The sequence below is a fragment of the Electrophorus electricus genome, chromosome 23 (assembly GCF_013358815.1).
Source record: "Electrophorus electricus isolate fEleEle1 chromosome 23, fEleEle1.pri, whole genome shotgun sequence".
Lineage (NCBI taxonomy): Eukaryota > Metazoa > Chordata > Actinopteri > Gymnotiformes > Gymnotidae > Electrophorus > Electrophorus electricus.
Window position 1 is genome coordinate 12332446 of NC_049557.1, and position 19351 is coordinate 12351796.

The 19351-nt window shown below is 45.2% G+C and overlaps 2 protein-coding genes across 2 annotated transcripts; both read right to left on the reverse strand.

Annotated features, from left to right (window-relative positions):
- Positions 1-239: 239 nt before the first annotated feature.
- On the reverse strand, positions 240-2291 carry zgc:101100 (uncharacterized protein LOC445169 homolog). The gene is made up of 4 exons (XM_027029957.2): positions 2199-2291; positions 1756-1936; positions 1464-1639; positions 240-1215 (listed from the first exon to the last, which is right to left on the reverse strand). The coding sequence occupies exons 2-4, from the start codon at positions 1925-1927 to the stop codon at positions 748-750; spliced, it is 816 nt and encodes a 271-aa protein (XP_026885758.1). The 5' UTR covers positions 1928-1936; positions 2199-2291; the 3' UTR covers positions 240-747.
- A 5248-nt stretch (positions 2292-7539) lies between these two features.
- On the reverse strand, positions 7540-18063 carry rexo1 (REX1, RNA exonuclease 1 homolog). Its single transcript, XM_027029955.2, has 16 exons — positions 17106-18063; positions 14370-16117; positions 13935-14036; positions 13512-13728; positions 13109-13266; positions 12693-12830; positions 11968-12088; positions 11454-11579; positions 11010-11147; positions 10497-10610; positions 10311-10384; positions 9963-10073; positions 9731-9846; positions 9411-9549; positions 9199-9319; positions 7540-8959 (listed from the first exon to the last, which is right to left on the reverse strand). The coding sequence occupies exons 1-16, from the start codon at positions 17278-17280 to the stop codon at positions 8871-8873; spliced, it is 3687 nt and encodes a 1228-aa protein (XP_026885756.2). The 5' UTR covers positions 17281-18063; the 3' UTR covers positions 7540-8870.
- Between the last annotated feature and the right edge of the window lie 1288 nt (positions 18064-19351).

Here is a 19351-nt window from a genome sequence, read left to right on the forward strand (position 1 = left end):
TCCTCACATTCAGCACTATTCTCATTTTCATAAACCTTACCAAATATGCAAAAGCCACTAGCCTAGAAATCAGTTACGCTTGATATGAATACCAATCTGTGCCGAGAGGGGGCGCATTTCCGTATATGTGCGGCGTGCTGAATCTGCACAAGGATTCATGCATTATTCGATGTTATATATTTTCGCCACTTAAATCTGTACCTAGATCATGACACGGAATTCATGCAAACAACCATTAACAAAACAAACAAGGACACCGATGCGAAGCCCAAAAGCTTTTTGAGTTTAAAAGCGAGAGAATTATATTTTTACTCTAAACGTGTGTATGGACTGCAAGTCAAGCATGCGCAGGGAAAATATGTGATGTCGTTTGAAATACAATTTTATGTGTACAAGTCATGTCAAGGTAAACTTCCGCATCAACACTTTCAATGGATATATAGCCTACACTTTTGTCATTTTGTGGTCACGGTATTTAAGCAGGCTCTCACGCAGTCTGAAAATGAAGTTGCGCTATTTTTATGCCTCAGTACCAAGACCATGTTTAGGTATTGTGAGTCAAAAGCTCATCCAAACAGTCCACATGTCGAGGTAATCTCCGCGGCATCTCACTCGTGGACGTCTGCCGCAGACATGTGCAGTACGAAATTCACTATAACGGGGTCAAGTGTTGTCCTCATGTTGACACTCAAACTAGATGAGCAGGATTTTTAAAAACGTTGTTTTGTTTTAGTTTTTATGATGCTGCTACAAGTCCAGATGTGAGGGAAGCAAGACTTTAATAGGACAGGCGCTCTGTGGTCGAAGGTTGCCGCATTTGGCCGCTAGCACGGCATTACTGTGCGGATGCATGACGGGGAAGAACGCAGGCGGGAAAGGCAAAAGGCCCAGAGCACGCGGCAATGGATGATGCTGCTGTCCTCCAAAAATAAACGGCGCGAGAACTGTGGGGGAATGCAGAGTAGAGCGCGTCTGGAAACGTGCTGGGCTCTCTGGGGAAGCGCTGGTGGGACGAGCGTCGATATCCCGAGTGGATGATGTTAGAAACTTTCTAACAGGTGAAAGTTGCGTTTGTGAGCTGAAGCTTTTGTCTTCGTCCGTCAGATCTTCTTTGGCTTGTTTGCAGTCACGTGCGTCCCCCCGAGCAAGTCCTTTTGAGAAAGGAGTGAATCGCTGCCCTTTGCGAAACTTTGCGCGCCTATTCTTGAACCACACCTAAAAGAGCACATTCGGTCAGAATTGTAGTATCATGATAAACTGTCATTATATCAGGTTGTTTTTGGTAAGAAAAGCGCCTCCATTGGCTATCTTTCAGAAACGTTGAATTATCTTAAACCAAAAGCGCAGACGGCAATCAGTAAAGATATCTCTTGTATCGGTATCTAATAACACCTGAACAAATAAAAGAACACCGTTTACAAAATTGCCAGTTGTTAAAAGTGTTCTCTTAGTGGATATCAGACCTGGACGCGCGCTTCTGGGAGGTTGATGCACACGGCCAGTCTCTCTCGCGTGCTCACGTCGGGATACTGAGTTTGCTGGAAGGCTTCCTCCAGCGCGTGCAGCTGCGACACACTGAAGGCCGTGCGGCTCCGACGCTGTTTGTGCTGGTTCCCGTAGCGCGCCTCCAGAAGCAGCTCTACACACAAACAATATGATGGTAAACAAAGCACCTTATCTAGAAATGTAAATGTGATGGTCGCTACAAAATCCGTCATTTTAGAATGCGACAAGCATGCATACGGGACGTTTCACCTGCAAGGCGCTCCGCCACCGTGAAGGTCTGGACGGGCTGCGCACGGCCTGCTGTGTAGATCCGGTAATGCTCTGCCATCTGGTGGTGGAAGTCATAAAATAGCGAGTTCCCGCGGGGAGTAGAGTAGACTCCGTTAGCCCTGCTCGGTCCGCAGAAATACAGCGTATTCATAGTGTTTTGCTGTGAAAACAAATTAAATACATTAGCTCAAATAGACATGCATAGTCACTGAGCAGAAGACGACACGTAGAGTAAAAACCCAAACAGCCTTTTAAGGTTGCCAAGTTACTTATTGGAATATTCTCTTAATAATAATTAGCAAATAATAATTTATAAAGTTCTCATTAATATGACGCGACACTGTTCACGAGAAAGTCACCGACTTTGTATTAATGTAGGGATATTTTGTATTTTAAGAAAGCAGTATTACTGGGAATTTTACCTGCAGCTTTGAGGAAATCCTGATATAATCGCTCCGAGTCTGGAGAGTTCTGTATTATTTAGTCGTACAAGGTCCCTGCGTCCCCGTGTCTGCTCCCCACAGCCTGGTCTCAGGCGCGAGTCTTTAAACAGCGTTAACCCCAGCGTCTCTCACCCTTTAGCCAATAGAATAAAGGTATTAGCCTGGATTAAGGAGGATGAGGGAAAAAAAGGGGTCTATGGGCTCAAGTTTTTTGAAACTATTGAACTTGGGAGATTTACGCAAAGGATCCCCCCTCAGTAAGCGAGCATTTCGCTTCCCCAGTTAAAACAATTAAAACAATGTGGTTCGCTAATCTCTGGAGCTGGGCAGATTAAAATAACAGCCTTTGATTGTCCGTTGTTCCTTCCCCTCATCTCGCCGGGCATCGTCAGTCTTAACTCCAAGGGGGTGCCTGTCTGCTTGGTTTGTTTTGCTAACGGATCCCATATTTTACCCATAAACTGTCAGTTGAGAATGAAGTTGACTCCGAAATATCTTTGATATCCAGATATCTTTGGAAAGTACACTATTCAAGCAACGAACAGTTTGCATTAGTAAGATTGCTGCCCACCTTGCAGTGCGGATCTGCTCATCTTAACAGCCTCAGACCACATCAGATCAGTAAAGCTGTAGCGGCTACAGGCCGCACTGTTTAAAAGATGTAAATTCCGCTAAAGCCTGTTGAAACCGAGCTGCTTAGGGCCAAGAAAGACGAAACATGCCGGGGAACCAGATCACGTTTCCCACGAGTATCGGCGGTGTGGTGCGCGGTCCACACCTACATCACCCCCACCCAACCCCACCCAGCCCCGACTCGGAGGGTATCACTGGAACCAAGGACACCAGCCAAGTACAGGACCAGGCTCGGGCAGAGGACTGGGGGAAAAAAACCTATACCGCTTACTGACTGTGCAGAAGCACTTTTTCTCGTAAAGGGATTTCAGTCTATTTAATCTGTTTAAAAACACTTGATATTCTGTAAACCCGTGACCCTATCTTGCAATTTAAGACAGGGTTTAACATCCTAGTATTTAATGTATGCCTAGACTCTTCGCCAAAATATGGAAACAGACGGTGAATAAAGTCAGTATAACAACCCAAAACGTCCCTCAGGAAAGTGCAGCAAATCAGTGATCTTTCATTAGCTCCTGTGTAATTTAACCGTGCAGTGAAGAAAGCACAAAATCCTAGCAGTCAGAAGGACTTTAGGTATCCAGGTAATTTAACAAAACTGAGAGTGACATAGGTCTCTAACAATATAGTCCTACCTGTTGAAACTTCATCGGAAGATACCTTGAATATATCTGGCTGACATGAAAGCTAAGGGAGGCTTTTTAAGCAAAAGAAATGAAGAACCACAAGCCTTTTATTACCTGCTTTTACTATTTAATAATTATTTTACCAATACTATTACTATCCTATTACTAATAACTATTACTATTATAGATAGGCCTATTAGTAAAATAGTATTTTACTAATAACTACTACTGTCAGTTGTTTCTTGAAAAATAGCATTTTTATGTTTTTCTTATAAAATGTGCTGTTTTGAAGCAGTTGGTGTTTATTTGATAGGGTTTATTAAAGACTAATATATATTTTCAAACTCATACAGTTGGTGATGAATGTTTTAATGTAAACTTTTTTGGGGGGGACCTAATATTTTTGTTTCTCTCATGTGCATGTTGAATGCTGTGTTTCTTCAGATACTCCCAATGCAGATCCCCTATGGATCCTTATAGGTAAACGTCTTTAAATGAATGAAAGGGCACTGTGGTAAAGTCAGTCAGTGAAAGTGTCTATTCACACTCTCTTCTACCGAACAACAGGAATAATTATAATGTGGTTGAAGATGACAATATGTCCTATGAATTTATATTAAAAATATCCTCTAAAAAAAATATTTGCACTCTTAACTGCTTCTTTCGGCACCTGTGCCCAAAATGTGTGAATTTGGTCTCCCCCCATATTTAAGCATTTCCCCTCCTATCCTGCCCCCCCCCCCCCCCACCTGCTTTGTGGCGTTCTTGCCTGTCAGGCTATATTAGTGTCCGCTTAAAATAAGTCATTTAGAAGAGCTTCAGGGACACAGGCCTCGAACCCCATAAAGCTCCCAGCTCAGAAGCCTTTGTCTCCTCAGCCTGCGGGATTAGCTGAGATTTGCTGCTAAGAAAAAAAAGTACTTATTTCATGGCACTTTCATGATGAACCCTGGCCAAAGCTGTGTTGTCCAGGAGGATTAAGGCAGCACAAAGACGCTGGTTGTGTGTGACCCCCCCCCCCCCCAACTGCGGTCCCCGTGTTCCAGACCCACAGCCTTTCCCATTCCCACCTCCTCTTTTCTCCTTTTTTCTCCTTTTCTCCTCTCATCTCCACTTTCCCTCCTTTTTCTCCTCCTCCTCCTCTTTTTTTGTCTCCTCTAACACCATAACATCCTGGTGCTGACAGACGTAGCTTCAAGTTTCTACCGGAGTCCCTCCAACATGGTTCTGTTTGTCCCAAACCCACACAGCCCTGTTGAGGAGGAGACCGCAAAAAAAAAAAAAAAAAAAAAAAAAAAAAAAAAAGGGAGGGGGGGGGGCTGCTCAATCCAAAACATTCTCATCACTTTTGTTTATTTACATTTGTCTAACTGGATACAGCCCCACTTAACTCATCATAGGATAGTGTAGGATAAGCTTTGGGTATTATGGGATATATTCTCTCCTGCAGTTTAAAAGGCTTGAATGGGATATCCCCTCTGCTAAAGAATCTACTTAAACATGCAGACAGAACAGTCCTGTTAAGGCTCATCACAGATTAAGAACTTCACTGCATGAAAAGAGAGACTGAGAGTCGGACACGTAAAATGGAGCTTGCTTCCTAAACCAACTCATGTCTTGTTTAACGATAGAGCCCGTACTGAAGCATTTGTTCCAAATCATCTCACAATTATATCAACTATAAAGGACTCCTCATTCAGGACCATCTATATCGAAAACATAATATACAGACTTTTAGTGATTCAAGAGCTGGTATATATTTAACAGAAGAGTCAACAGGACTGTCTGATGTTAATTTACAACTGTAGAAAGTTTCCCGTGCAAACATGCAATGGCTTTGGAAACATGAGTAAACCTTTCATCAGCAAGACCCTGCTGTCCATCTGACAGCGTTTTAATTTCCTTTGGATTGGATAAAAACTACAGGGGGTGTTGAGGGGTCTTTTAGTCTTTTGAGAAGCACCATAATGGTTTTTGTTTACAGCGCCTGTTCAACAGATGTTTGAGTTAGTGAGCAGATCCTGCCCTCTCTTTCTTTCTGTAATTACTTATCAATAGTTGAAATTTGTATTGACAAGTAGCTGTCAAGGGGAGAGCTTTGTAGCTGTCAGTTATCTGTGGAAGAGCTGCTTAACTAGGAGGCCCCTACACACGCTGGATCGATCTGGCCACAACACAATTGAGAGGCAAGGGAGCCAGGAAAAACATCTTCGCTGGGGGGATCGATGGGGCTGCTGGCCTTTGACCCGGCGCAGTGAGGGATCTGGACCAGCAATCCAGCCACCCTGTATAAGCCCCTGTGAGATGACTGAGAAATGCTCAAAAGTGCTTCACACACACACACACACACACACACACACACACACACACACACACACACACACACACACACACACGTCTGTACAACTTAAACTATGCAAACAAAACCAAAAGTAACCCAGCAGGCAGCCATTGAAGACCTTTTTCTCAAAAGTCTAGTTTTTCCGCCCGACATAATTAACTTTTATGAATGTGCTGTAAGACAAGTGTTACAGTCTAAACAATAAGTGATGTCTGCATGTTGCATACTATCACACACCCTAAAGCGCAATGATGTTTTTGGATTTTTAAGATCAATTTTTTAATCACATAGAGTCAAACAGAAAGGGGATTGCTGGAAGTTGCAGAAACACAGAGTTAAAAGTGAAAATCAGAGACCACTCAAAAGAGAGGATCTAAACAGGCTGAGACACCTTTTGGCCTTTATACGTACAAGTGCACAGGAAGCATCTGTATAGCAAAAGAAAGAAATGTCCCCCCCGCTACTGAAAATGCTTTTTCTTATTCTGCACACACGTATATAATCATAATGAAGACAAAACTGAACTGAATGCATGTAGTACCTTGATTCTTCTGGGCTGAAGAACGTAAGATTGGAAATAAGTAAAATGAAGCGTGGTCATTACTACACTGAACACCGACACTCCCTGATGACTTCAAATTACAGCATTTCTTCAGTTGAAGGGGTTTCTTCAGCAGTCCCCTCGGCCAAAAGAAAGTGCAAGTCTAAATGAGGCCTGTCTTTCAAGCTCTTGACTTGGCCCCCCTCAGGGTCTGTCTGCTTGAGTGACAGATCAATATTGGAAATGAAATGAGGATCAGTCTCCTAATTGGGCTGAGGTTTGCACTGTGTAGGATGGGGTTTATAACCAACATGAGCCATAAGGAGGGTGAGGCTCAGAGGGGTGCCAAACCTTAAACACATGAATCATGAATCAAGATTCGTTACCCTCTTCATTGCTCAATTAAAACTTCTGCTGCACAGAAAAACTGAATCACGTGTACATCTTTACAACAAAACTATACATTTCACAACAGATTAGACACTGTATATTGCATTTCATAAGACTAGTTTTCACTTATAGTGGAACAGTGGCTCAGCTGTCAGAGGCTGGGGGTCACTGCTGTTCCTTCCCAACATGGAGAGTGTGTATGTGCCCTCCACACCCAGCAGCCAGAGGTGTTCAGAGGGGGTGCTCTGATCGAAGCTGATAATGAAACTCTTAAGATCCTCCATCCCACAGGCCCAAATCTCTAAGTCATGCTGTAAATGGCCAGAGATTCTCCCTCCTCACAGCAGCATTGTGGGAGTATTGATCCTGTAGTGCTAGTTTCTTTTAATACCTGGTGTCTGCAGGCAGGCCGCCCGGATGGGAAATGACGGCTGGGGCCCACCAGGGTAAAACATGGGGGCCAGGGTACGGGGTCACACAATGGCACTCGCTCTCACCCTCCCTGACTCTTTTTGTCCCGTTTTGTTTTTCAACAAAACAGCTGCTGCTTTTAAAGCGGGACCGTGGGCAGGCATCTGCCGAATGGGATGGAGAACGGCATAAACACATAGGCATGAAGCAGGGAGACACAGAAGACACGCAGATGAGAAACAACAGCTATCACCTCATAGCATCACAAAGAAATGCATTCAGAGAAGGAAACACTACTGGTCCTGTTTTTGGAAAGACAGTGAACCAAAAAGGAACTAAAATAATATCAGTGGTACAGAAAAAATTGAGGTAAATGAATAGATGATTTAAATTATTTAATAGAAAACAAAATTAGATACAAAACAGCTTTGATACAGCATATTTACAGCCCATGGTATCTGTTAAACGATGATATAGTACAACATACTGTCTTACAGAAACAGTGAACAGAAAGTTAATATTGGTCATAATAGTGAATGAACAGAGACTTCACCTGCAGGCATGTTTACTTTGCATGTGTGTGACTTCTGAGCTAGCCTCATCAGTCCCATGCAATTCACAAGCTGTGGATGTCTAACAAAAAATATCATCAGGTATTGCTCATCGAGACAAAGGCTGTTATTTCTTCCTACCATCCATCTCACTTAGACAAACAAATATGGTTATCCTAACACCTGGTCATCATAAACCTGGCCATCTAACAGATCTCTGGATCATCTGTCCTGGTCGGCAGGTTTGTAAACAACAACATGGAACACAAGTACTACGTGTAGTAGAGCAAGCACTGACTGCACTCATCGTCACAGTCAGGAAAGGCATCTGAACAAACCACAGGAGAAAAAAGATCACCTTTTACAGCGATGCAGCTAACTATACGTGTCAGTATTTATTGCTATACACCGTTTCTTAAGGTGGCATAAATGGGATCACTAAACATCATACTAGTAAGCAGATTTGTGGATTTAATACTATAACAAATATTTCCTCTTGCTGGAGGAGAAATATCTCCTCTTGCTGTAACACCATGTCCCAGGCTTCCGGCAGTGGGACATACAGACTTCCTAAGCAGCAACTCTGGTTCATGGCCTGTGCTCCACTCCCTGGAAGGCTGAAGTCCAGCACTGTGTGCTGAAATGTCCACATCATGCTCCACCCTGGCACGCTGGACCACAGTCAGGCACCTCTGGTCTACATGATGACATCATTACAACTGCTTTGCAATTGGTGGTGGTTGGGGGTGGGGATGGGGAGTTGTTTTTCATCAAAAGGTGAGGAGTGCCATGGACATAAAATAAATAATCCATCAACAAAAGCACAGTTTTTGACTGCAAGTCATACCCTTTCACAATCTTGTTTCAAGATAGAATGCACTGAGAGAGACTGCCTAAAGAGGGCGCTGTTGGAGAAAGCAGGCTTCGACAAGCATCAGGCAGACAGGTCCCAACAAACTAGCCACCGACAAGCAGACGTGGCGTCTCCCCTTTGTTTTTCTTTCATTCTTCCTCTCTTCTCACTGAAACAGTTCCATTAAGGTGGGACTCCATAGGTAAACTCAGACCCAGCACAGCTGTGGGAGTCACTTCATTCAGACTTCCTATAGCTTCTGCTTACCCCCTCCATTACACACTCTGAGATACTGAGGTCAGAGATCATCTCTTGACCTTCGCATCCTCTTTGATCTTCCACATCATGAGTTCCATACAAGCAGCAGCATCCTCACTGGAGTCGTGGCCCTCCACTAGTGAGAAGGGAGGACAAGAAAAATGAGATTCCTCACGCACACCCACACGCACACCCACAAGGAAGCAGAGTGCTCATGCACATTAAACTCACCAACCATCCTACTTCCTAGTAAAATAGCCGCACTCACTGGCCTCTCTAATAGGTACACCAGTGTTACAGGAGCATTTTAATGTGTTCATTTACAGACTGAAGCCCCGTCTGTTGCCATGCACCCTCTAAACCTGCCGCCCTCACCGTTGTCCTGGATGATGCGTTTGAGGTAGTCGGCCATGACGTTGCGCAGGGCACGCTTGTAGGGCAACCCCAGGCGATGCGGGAAGACAATGGCCGTGTCCACCACCATGCTGTGTAGCAGCTGGGGAAGGGGCGTGGCTACAGAGTTAGAGCTCACAAGACACAGCATGGGAAAAAAAAATAAAAATCACCCATTTGTGTGTGTATATTACCTTAAGGGCGAAGAGGTCACTCTCTAGGCTGTGGCCAATCAGAATGGACTCTGCGCTGAACATGTTCAGGAGCACAGCCTGAACGTCCCGCAGCCTTATCGTAGCGCTCTCCAGATCTTCCTCTGTGACACCCGAAAACCTGGATTAACACACGCACACGCACACAAAAGTGCACACACACAGATATCAGATGTACACATACATGTACTTGCATGAACATGCCTGATCACACACAAGCACACAGTCAAACAGTACACACACGATCTACTGTACAACATACCCTGCAAGGCCCAGTGTTGTGTGTGCGTTTGGAATCGTACCGTGTGTTGTAGTCCACCACTATGCTCTCGGGCTTCACAAATGTGTCGTAAACCACTTTAAGGCTGGAGTCGATGACCGTCACCCTGGTCAGCTCTAAGCCCTGCTTTGTGTAGCACTGTGGGGGGTCGGGACGACAAACCAGCCAGATTTTTGTGAACCACGTGTGCTATATGACACCTCCCAGTCCAGTGTGTGTATGTGTGTGTGTGTGTATTTTAACTGCCTTCTCACCATTTCACAGTCTAAAGCATAGACACCGCCATTGCCATCAGGTGGTAATGGTTTACTGAAGGTCTTCACATAGCCATCTAAAGAGTCCTTACGACCGTCCTGAACGTGTTGCTGATGAGAAAAATGGCATTAATAATGCACCCAAACCACATTCACATTCACACACATACCAAACTACATATAGACAATAACCTAACCTAACCATGTTCATAATGTAGCAAAACGCATTCACACACTAATCAAACATTAATCAAACACACTCTACCCAAACAGAATTGAGCGAGAGAGAGCGACTGAGCGACCGAGAGTCGGCAGTGTTGAATGATGCCTCAGTTAACACAAACTTACTCTCACCACCTGACACCCTGGAGATCCCACTGCACCAGAACAGCAACTGTACTGAGTCTCCCAACCTCCAGACACTATATGGAATACACACAAAAAAAGGCTAACTTATTAAATAATCACCAATATGTCCCTAAAATGTAGAAGTTTTGTTCTTACTGAAGTACAGAGGAGCCCCCCCACACACACCTCTGTATCGGCGCAGTCGGCCCCAGTGGTGGCTACACTCCTCTTTGCGGATGCAGCTGCCATTGGCATTGACTTTGTACTCAGCACCACAACGGCAGCAAATCTTAGAGAAGGCTGAGGGAACAAGTCCAAGTCAGCAAGTACTCCAGAAGGCCAAATTAAAGGGCCAATACACACTCAGGAAAGCCAGTCAGCTGTTTCTTCAAAAACAGAACTCTTCTAATGAGGTAAACTACTACAATAAATATTAGATTAAGTGTCTCATATGAGTGACACAGTATTTCATATGTTTACAGTTATTTAGGAAATGTGAGTTCACTTTGAGCAGTTTGCCATCTAGTGGTGGAATGATGGTATTTCCATGGATGCTAACGTGAGTGTTGTCTGTTAAGTAAGAGATGGAAGATATATATATAAAAAACAGATTAAAACTGTTATGTTACATCTATTTGTACAGAGTTAATAAATGAATAAGACAGAAAGGGTTTAAAATGTTCAAGTAAAAGCTCTTACGATCGTTGTTTTTCTTCTCGGGGACGTTGACGAGGATGGCGTGGCCCGAGCGTTGTGGATGAGGTCGGGGGTAACCGTGTTCCTGCAGCTGTTCCTCAGACAGGACATAAGCTTTCAGTTTCTGGTAGAGAGCTGTACCTGAAAGGAAGAGAGACACACACACAGGTGAGAAGTGGCGGCCAATTGCGCATAGCGTACTCTCAACCAGAAACCTCAGCCCTGTAGAGGACACAGACATGGGGGACAACATGGAAACTCCAAATATTTACAAATCTACAGTTTCCCTTGATCAGACCTGAGCGAAAAATCTCTCTCGATTTTGGGTTGTTGCAGGAGTTCTCTAGATTCATCTCTCTCCCTGGTCTACACCTACAAAAATGGTCTACACCTACAAAAAAGAAAGGGCGAAGTCCTTGTGTTCCAGTGTAAGAGCACATGGTATACCTTTCAGGTCCACATCCTGCTGCTTGCCTGTGCGGTTGATGGTGTAGCTGGTGGTAGCCGCCAGGCGGCCACCCAGAACACCCTCGTGAGACTGAGCTCTGCTGTTTACTGGTGCTGATGCCTTCTCTGAGGAACAGAAGCACAACCACAGCCTGTACTCAGTGTTTACTGAACTGCACCACTACACTCAACAGCCATCACCTTAACCTAGACGTTATGCCATTGACCCAGCCTGTAAACCTTAACCTACCCTGGTTATTGACTGTACAAACTCAAATAGTAGGGTGGTGCTGGCGTACACAGTACTGACTGTACAAACATATTAGGGTGGAGGCGTCATACTGGTTATTGACTGTACGAACATATTAGGGTGGAGATGCTGTACTGGTTACTGACTCTACAAACATATGAGGGTGGAGGTGCCGTACTGGTTACTGACTGTAAGAACATATGAGGGTGGAGGTGCTGTACTGGTTACTGACTGTAAGAACATATGAGGGTGGAGGTGCCGTACTGAAGGGGGCGGTGGGTGCTGCACTCTTGTTGCGCAGTTTCTTCAGTGTGTTCACAGCAACGTTCAAGTAGATGTTTTTACTGCTGCTCCGTTCATACACCAGCTTCTCCTCATCTAGGGCCTGGGAACAGCCACACACACACACACACACACGTACACACACACACAGACAGACAGACAGATGCGCGCGTGCACGCACACACACACACACACACACACACACACACACACACACAGACGCACGTGCGTACGCACGCACACACAGACGCACGTGCGTACGCACGCACACACACACAGACGCACATGCGTACGCACGCACACACACAGACGCGCATACACACAGATTCACAGACGCGCGTGCACACAAATATTTTTCTCTTTAACGAGCAGGAGAAAGTGCAGATTGTAATCATTAAACAAAAATCAAACAAATTATTAACAAGCATGCACTGGTTAAATGAAAAAGGAAAGAGATCATTTTACTTATTAATAAATGCTTGTTTGGAAATGTCTACATTTTCTGGAGAAAAAAAACAAACAAACATGACAGGCTAAATCAATACTAGGATGTTTCTGCAAAGTGTTGAATAGTAGTATGCATTAGTATTATTTTCACTGCAAAATCTCAGAAATTCACTGCTAGACCTGAGTTTTCTTTAAACTGGTGTTTGCATTTCATGAGAGACATTCAATAGCTTGTGGCTCCACAACAAAACCACACGCACCATCTGGAAAGCAACCTCCTCAGAGGGGCAGAACTTCAGACACTCATCAATGAAGACATTTAGGTAACGCTGACGGATGTTGGTGGGGACTTTTGCTCCAAACTCAGTGGGAATCACTGGCCGTTTCATAGAGGAACTCTGTGTGTGGAGAGGGAAAAGGAATGACATGCTGGGCCTGAGAGCAATGAACCATGGGAATCTTTCCTAAACACTAAAATGTGAGCCTCGTTAAGCTACGTCTGTCTCTCCATCAAAATATGATATAATTTTAGTCTCGGCTGAAGCTTAGCCTGCAGGTGGAAGCCTAGCACAATGTGTGTCAATCTCAGTAATGACATAATTGTTTTGAACAAGCAACAGCTAAACCACCAGGGACTTTATCACCCTCTCAGCTGACCGTGGAGTGTTACTGAGACCTTGAGCGTCGGCGTGTGAGCGACCCTCTTCTGCATAGCAGTGCATGTGGTTTTAGAGAGCATAGAAGCAGACGTGTGGGCTTTGATCGACGAGGGATCTGCTACTGTGCTGTTGGACGATAACACACCACGGACAGCCTGCTGTGTCTCTGACAAACCTGCAAAGCACACACAAACAAAAATAAATTCAGTAGATTACCAACAAACCCATTACATTTGAAAAAATCATTTGAGAGTTAATAAAATATGTTTAATGTTCTTTGAAGACCCTGGTCTACTGGAGAAAAAAAAATTTATTATAAATAAAGTTACAATTACTACTGCTATTCTGGGGATTGGAGTGGGAAGTGCCATATAAGATTTTGATGCAGATTAAATACATTTCATTAAGATTTTTCTGTACCACGTTTTGCAGAGATTAAGGCAGGGTTTGGGCGGTGCATCACCCTTCGCTTTTCCCCTGGGAAGGCGGGGCTGTGGCCCGTGGCCACGGCTACAGTCTTGGCGGCTACGGCGAGCTGTGTGGCCTGTTGCCGGGCAATCTGCATGCGCTGGTAGCACATCTCCTGTGCAGTCAATCGCCGCTGCAGCCTGGGCAAAGTGTTCAGCGAGGTCTCGGCCTAAGCAAGGTTCAGCAATATCAGACAACCAATCAGACAACCAATCAGTGACAACTTTTGCTGCACTCTTTTTTTTAAATACTTTGAAATAAGGTTTAAAAGTGTACAGTGAGTGCAGCAGCTACATGTGCTGCTCTTGCAGCAAAACACACAGGCTGACGGAAGTGATGCTGATGGTGAGTAAGCAGAGTGTCCCCCCCACTCACAGTTCCTTTGGCTTTGAAATGTGAAACTCTCTTCTTCTGGCCAGGGAAGAGGGTGGTTAAAGTGCTCTGTGTGTCCTCATCTTCCCCCTCCTCTTTGGGTGGCTGAAACACACACACACACACACACACACACACACACACACACACACAGACTAAGAACAAAACTGAAACCACAGCAAGATAGCAAAAGCCAAGCAAAACCTCCCTTCAATGTTTCAAATTTCAGTTTCCACGCTGCCCTTCACTGAACCGTCTAAATCGCTGGTAAAGCCACATGCTTCCACCTGGCCAACATCTGTAAGCATGTCTGCTTAATCAGGCAAAGGCTGTGGGTGTGCAGCTGATAACTGAGCCACAACCACAGAGTAGTAAAAACTAAAGAAGTTCAGTTCGCAGAGGTCTCAGTGAGCCAGAGCCCAGCGGCTACTGCAGTACCTGTTTAGCTTGCCTGCCCTTATCTTCTGTTTTAACATCCTTGGACTCATTAAAGATCCGCAGACACTCCTCCATCGGGTCGGAGTCGTAGTCGGGATCCACCTGCAGGGTGGCGTAGTCCACATAAGTGCCTTCATCATCACCATCCTCCTGTTCACGTTCAGACCCGTTCCCATCCTCCGACGAAGAGGCTGCGACATCAGAACCTTTCTGGCTATTGCTGAGCAGGCCACCTCGTTTGAAAGCCGAGGCAGTCTTCCTCACGATGCGATCATCCTCCTCTTCTTCTTCTGGACTCTCATCTCCGAAGAGGTCGGCGTGACTCAGGGAGTGCAGCGGGGCCTTCTTCTCTTTCGCCTCTCGCTCCTCCAGGCACGAGTTGCTCCTCCTGTTTTCGCTGCTGAAACTGCCCCCGAGTTTTGTTCTCTCTCGCCCCACACTCTCTAACCTTCCGTTCTTCGGCACTTTACACTTGCCGGACTCTTTGCTCCTTTGCGCTGCCTTGTGCGTTTTCAGCTTCTTGGTGTCACTCATTCGCTCTACGTCTGCTCTGGCCTTCCTGCTCTTGCCCTCCCTCTCGGAGCGCCTCTCTGTGGCCCTCACCTTCTCCTCTACGGTCTTTCCATGATTCTTCTCCCTTTTCACACTTTCCTGACTGGGCTTCTTCAAGGGCTTCTCCGCCCCCTCGCTTCCTTTCTTCACTTTGAGGCTGCCACTCTTCTTACCCGAGTCCTTGTTTTCTTTCTTCTGCTTTTCCGATCGGCTGCTCTTGGTTTGGCCGCCGTGGCCACCTGCCGTTTTTTCGAGCAGCTTGCCATTCGATGTCTTCTCGGCCTCCGGAGGCTCGAAGTCTTCGGACTCCGTGCTCTCGGCTGCTGCAGGCTGCCTACATGGCCCCCTGCCCATCGCCCCCGGGGGCTTCCTGCCAGGCTCCTCCACCACAGACCCCGTACTGCTCTTCCTCTGCTGCAGGCGGCTCATGGGCATCGGCCGGTACTCGGTTCCGGAGCTTTCCCCGTCAGACTCTGTGAAACTGGCTGTGTACTTCGGGCGCTCTGGCGCCGGTACCCGCGCTTTCTTTGGTGCAGGTACGTATTCCTCGTCCGCGCCCTGCTGCTTACACGCACCAAAACGAACCCTCTTCCTGCCTTCCACCTCCACCACCACACCCACTGGGTCTTTCCCACTCTTACTGACTGGCTTTGCAGAGAAGTTGGAGAGCGGATCATACTCCATGTCCGTGGAAGGTCGGGAACTGTCAAGCGTGTACTTACACCTGGGGCTGGTAGGGGGAATCCGAGACTTCGAAGCAGGTGCCGCTTTCTTCAGGCCAGGTTTGGAGATCGCTGTAGGCACGTACTCCATGGAATTAGCGGTGCCACTGCTGCTCTCCGAATCCAGTGTGTATTTACTGGAGCGTGGGGTGGGGTTGTAGTCAGCCATCTGGCCCATCTGATAACGACCCGGATCGTAAGCGTTATGGGACAATGCGGCAGAACTCATCTGTCTCTTGGAACCTGTTTTAACAGAGCTGCCAGCTGCCTCATACACCTGGTCCCCGATCTGGGAGAGCTTCCTCTTGTCCTTCTCCATTTCGCTCCGGACAGCCTCAATAGCCCGGTTGACCAGCTCCAACTCCATGGCCCCCAAATCCACAGTAGGGCCTGTTGGGGGATCAGACGAGGACTCTGCATTGTAATGCTCTTCTGGTCTAACCACCTCAGGGCTGAACGGATCATAGCCTTGGTCTGCATGAAGCAATAAATAACAAAATAAAATTAGAATTGTTTTTTCTTTGAGGTTTTTTTTTTTAAGTACTTTCTGTAGTGATGCCCACAAAGGCAATTGTCAGCAATCAAGAAGAACAGCTTTACAACATAACAGACTACATTACATCAATCAAATCTTTCGGTTTTCCGCAAGTAGCTGACTAGAAAAAAACTCAATTAAAGGTAAAGACAGAGCTGATGTTAACGAGGACAACATCTTCCCATAAGGCAACAAGGACTGCTTATCTAGTATCGGTCATCTCTTGTTCCTACATTCAACATTAATATAAATCAGGATTTTAAAAAAGTAAAAACAGACATTTGACGTGATGTATCCAATCTGGATCAAATTAAAAGTTTAAATTTCTTTAACAGCAGTGATAACTACTCACAATGCCAGTCACTTCATTTTGTTTAGTTTAAGTCTAGTCAAGAGTTGCAAACTACTAATACTCATAGCTACTATAAAGTGTTCAATCGACATACACAAGCCACAATAAAAAAAAGAGAAACAAACATACATTACCTGTCTATCTGATGAGGGGGAAAAAAACAGATCACTAGAAAAGAGTATATGATTACAGAAAAAAATTCACAGTGAAAGAAGCTGTTACACATAACCCAGCTACTCAGCAATGCCCAGTTTCAGACACCCAGTTCGGTCCCGTTTTGTCACCAGGATATTATAAGCGAGAATCAAAAGAAATAAGCGGCTGGATTCATGGACTGGGTGTAAAAGTGTTTGTGATAAACGAACCAACAACTCGTTGCTCACAAAACGCTACCGGGCGAACTGAGATATCAAAGCATCATACCAACCGATTAAACCGAACGAACAGTGCATTTAAATATCACGTTGGCATCAGCGGCGGAAGGTTAGGGTTATCGTTATGGTTAGAGTCACCAAAGCCGCTAGCTGTCTGCTAATGCACTTAATCGCACAAGGAGGCAGGGAGACGTCATTCACCGTGAGAGGCTCCAGAGCCTTGAGTGGGTCCGCCGTCCCGCGGGCCCACGGACGCTCGTCCGTGCTGTCCGTGTCTGAAGTGGCAGTGCGGTCTGCTGCAGGCGAGCCCGCCGCTACTGCGCTCGCTGGAAAACGGGCAATCAATCCCACGGAAGAATCCGGTGGACCTCAGCATTGTCACGCCAACACCTTTTCATAACCACAACAGTCGTGTTGCGGCTTAAAGGTTTCGCTGCTCTACTCTGAGATCTTAATCTTTTAACGACTGTATTTCCACTTTCTTTCGAACAAAGCTTCCTAGGACGACGCCATATTGCTTTGCCGAGACGGAAAGGCCCCGGGAGTCGCATTTACTACGTCAAATAGTACGCCAACTTGATCGCCTGCGCGCAGGAAACTGTGGGATGTGTGTCATTTCAGGCTGGTGCCAAACTTCGATCACTGAAATAACCTGGAAATTGTACGCGTGTGGATAGGTCCACTGTGCCCCACTAAGCTTATATGAAAAATAGTATAGTACCGGCCCAAGCACGTGAAGCGTTCCTCTATTGTGCCCACTTCACATTAATCGCGTATAAATGTGCCCTGCAGCTGCTTTATGCGTCTCGCTCCTGCTCAACGTCATTTGATCGCCACAAACCCAACGCAAGACGACAGACTTTATTTCAAGGCATGAGTTTCCATACTACAAGGTGTACATGGAAGGAAAAGGTTTATTGCACCACCATCTTTGTAAAGTATGGGCAAGCTCACATGTGAAAGGACTGCACGCACAAACGCTTCGTGCATGGACTTCGGGAAACTGACCTCATGCGGATTACACTGGCATGTTGCATGTATCGGTCACTCAACAAAGGGCGTCAAGTGCAATGTCCAAGCCTTTAGATTTCTCTTCACAATGGCATAAAGAACGCATGTTCTAGTCTAGTCCATTTCAGTTCTTACAAATAAAGCATCAAGGCTTGCATGCTTTTCTTTTTAAAATAAAGACATCAAACGTACATTCTTTATAATATAGATCATTAGCTTCGAAACTCAAGTGCTTTGGGCTTCACAGAATTCCTTCGTCATGTTTGGTTTTTCTTTGACACTTATGAGCCAGTGATGAACTTCCGTTCAGGGCTGCTCCATTTTCCACAAGGCATTGTTGCCGAATAGGCTTGGCCTACTGTTCAAATTAAAAGAGCCGTAACCCCCTCTAAGAACTAAAATATCGTAAGTTATTAAAAAAAAAACATTTTTCGTAAATGATCACACGTAAAACTGCAATCAAGATACAAACCTAGCTAAAGCTACAGAAAATAAACGCGGCTGAGCCGTTTAATCCGGTTACATTCGCGGCTCTGTTGGCGAGGATTTAGGCCTACCATAAACGAGAATTTGATGCTCTCTGCTGGTAGAATTGCAGTTCAAGCGGTACATGTACGTAAAATGCCAGTAAATTGCCACCAGACTTGGCGTTTCCAAAGGAACCGTTACAATGAGATTGAAGGCAGCGTTCGCTTTTTCCCTTTTCAGTTTTAAAAACCTAATACTGAGGAAAGGTCTTTTTATAAAGTTCTACACACCTGGAACAGGTCACGATATAATTACTAGGGGTGTGTCCAACAGATGAGTTAATTATACGTAGTAGGCTACGCTATAACAGAGATACAATTTTATTGTATTATTGTATAACTGTAGCTCGCTTGTTAAGCCATGGTAGGCCACTTCTAAAGCCAAAACCTGTCTCTTGTTAATTCTTCTTAGTACTTGTATATATACCCTGTGTTTGGTCAGTCTTGTTGGTCATTGTTGATATGTGTGTGTTTATGGTATGTAGCAGTGGCTGGTTTCCAGTCTATGTGTTTTCATGCTTCCTTATATTTTTGCACATAGCCTTTTACTGTGGTTCTTTGTTTACTTGTTTGTGGTTTTTGTGTTTTACATTATTTGTTTCATCATGTTTCCTGGATCCCTCCATGTTGGCTCTTTCACCCTGGACTGTTCTAATGACTCTGACTCTGAGACAATCTGACTCAGCACCTTCATCTTCAGGACATGGTGAACATGGCAGTTGTTTGTCATCCTTAATGACCCCGTAAATACCCAGACAAACAGAGAATATAAGATAAACATTACATGCAGTGAGAAATCCTTTTTAATATCATAAGGAAATTCCCCACGTAGTCAGTGATGTATAGAAAATAGTCATTACAACAGAGGTAGCCTGTCCTTAAAGATGTAATACTCTGAACTGTTTAGTT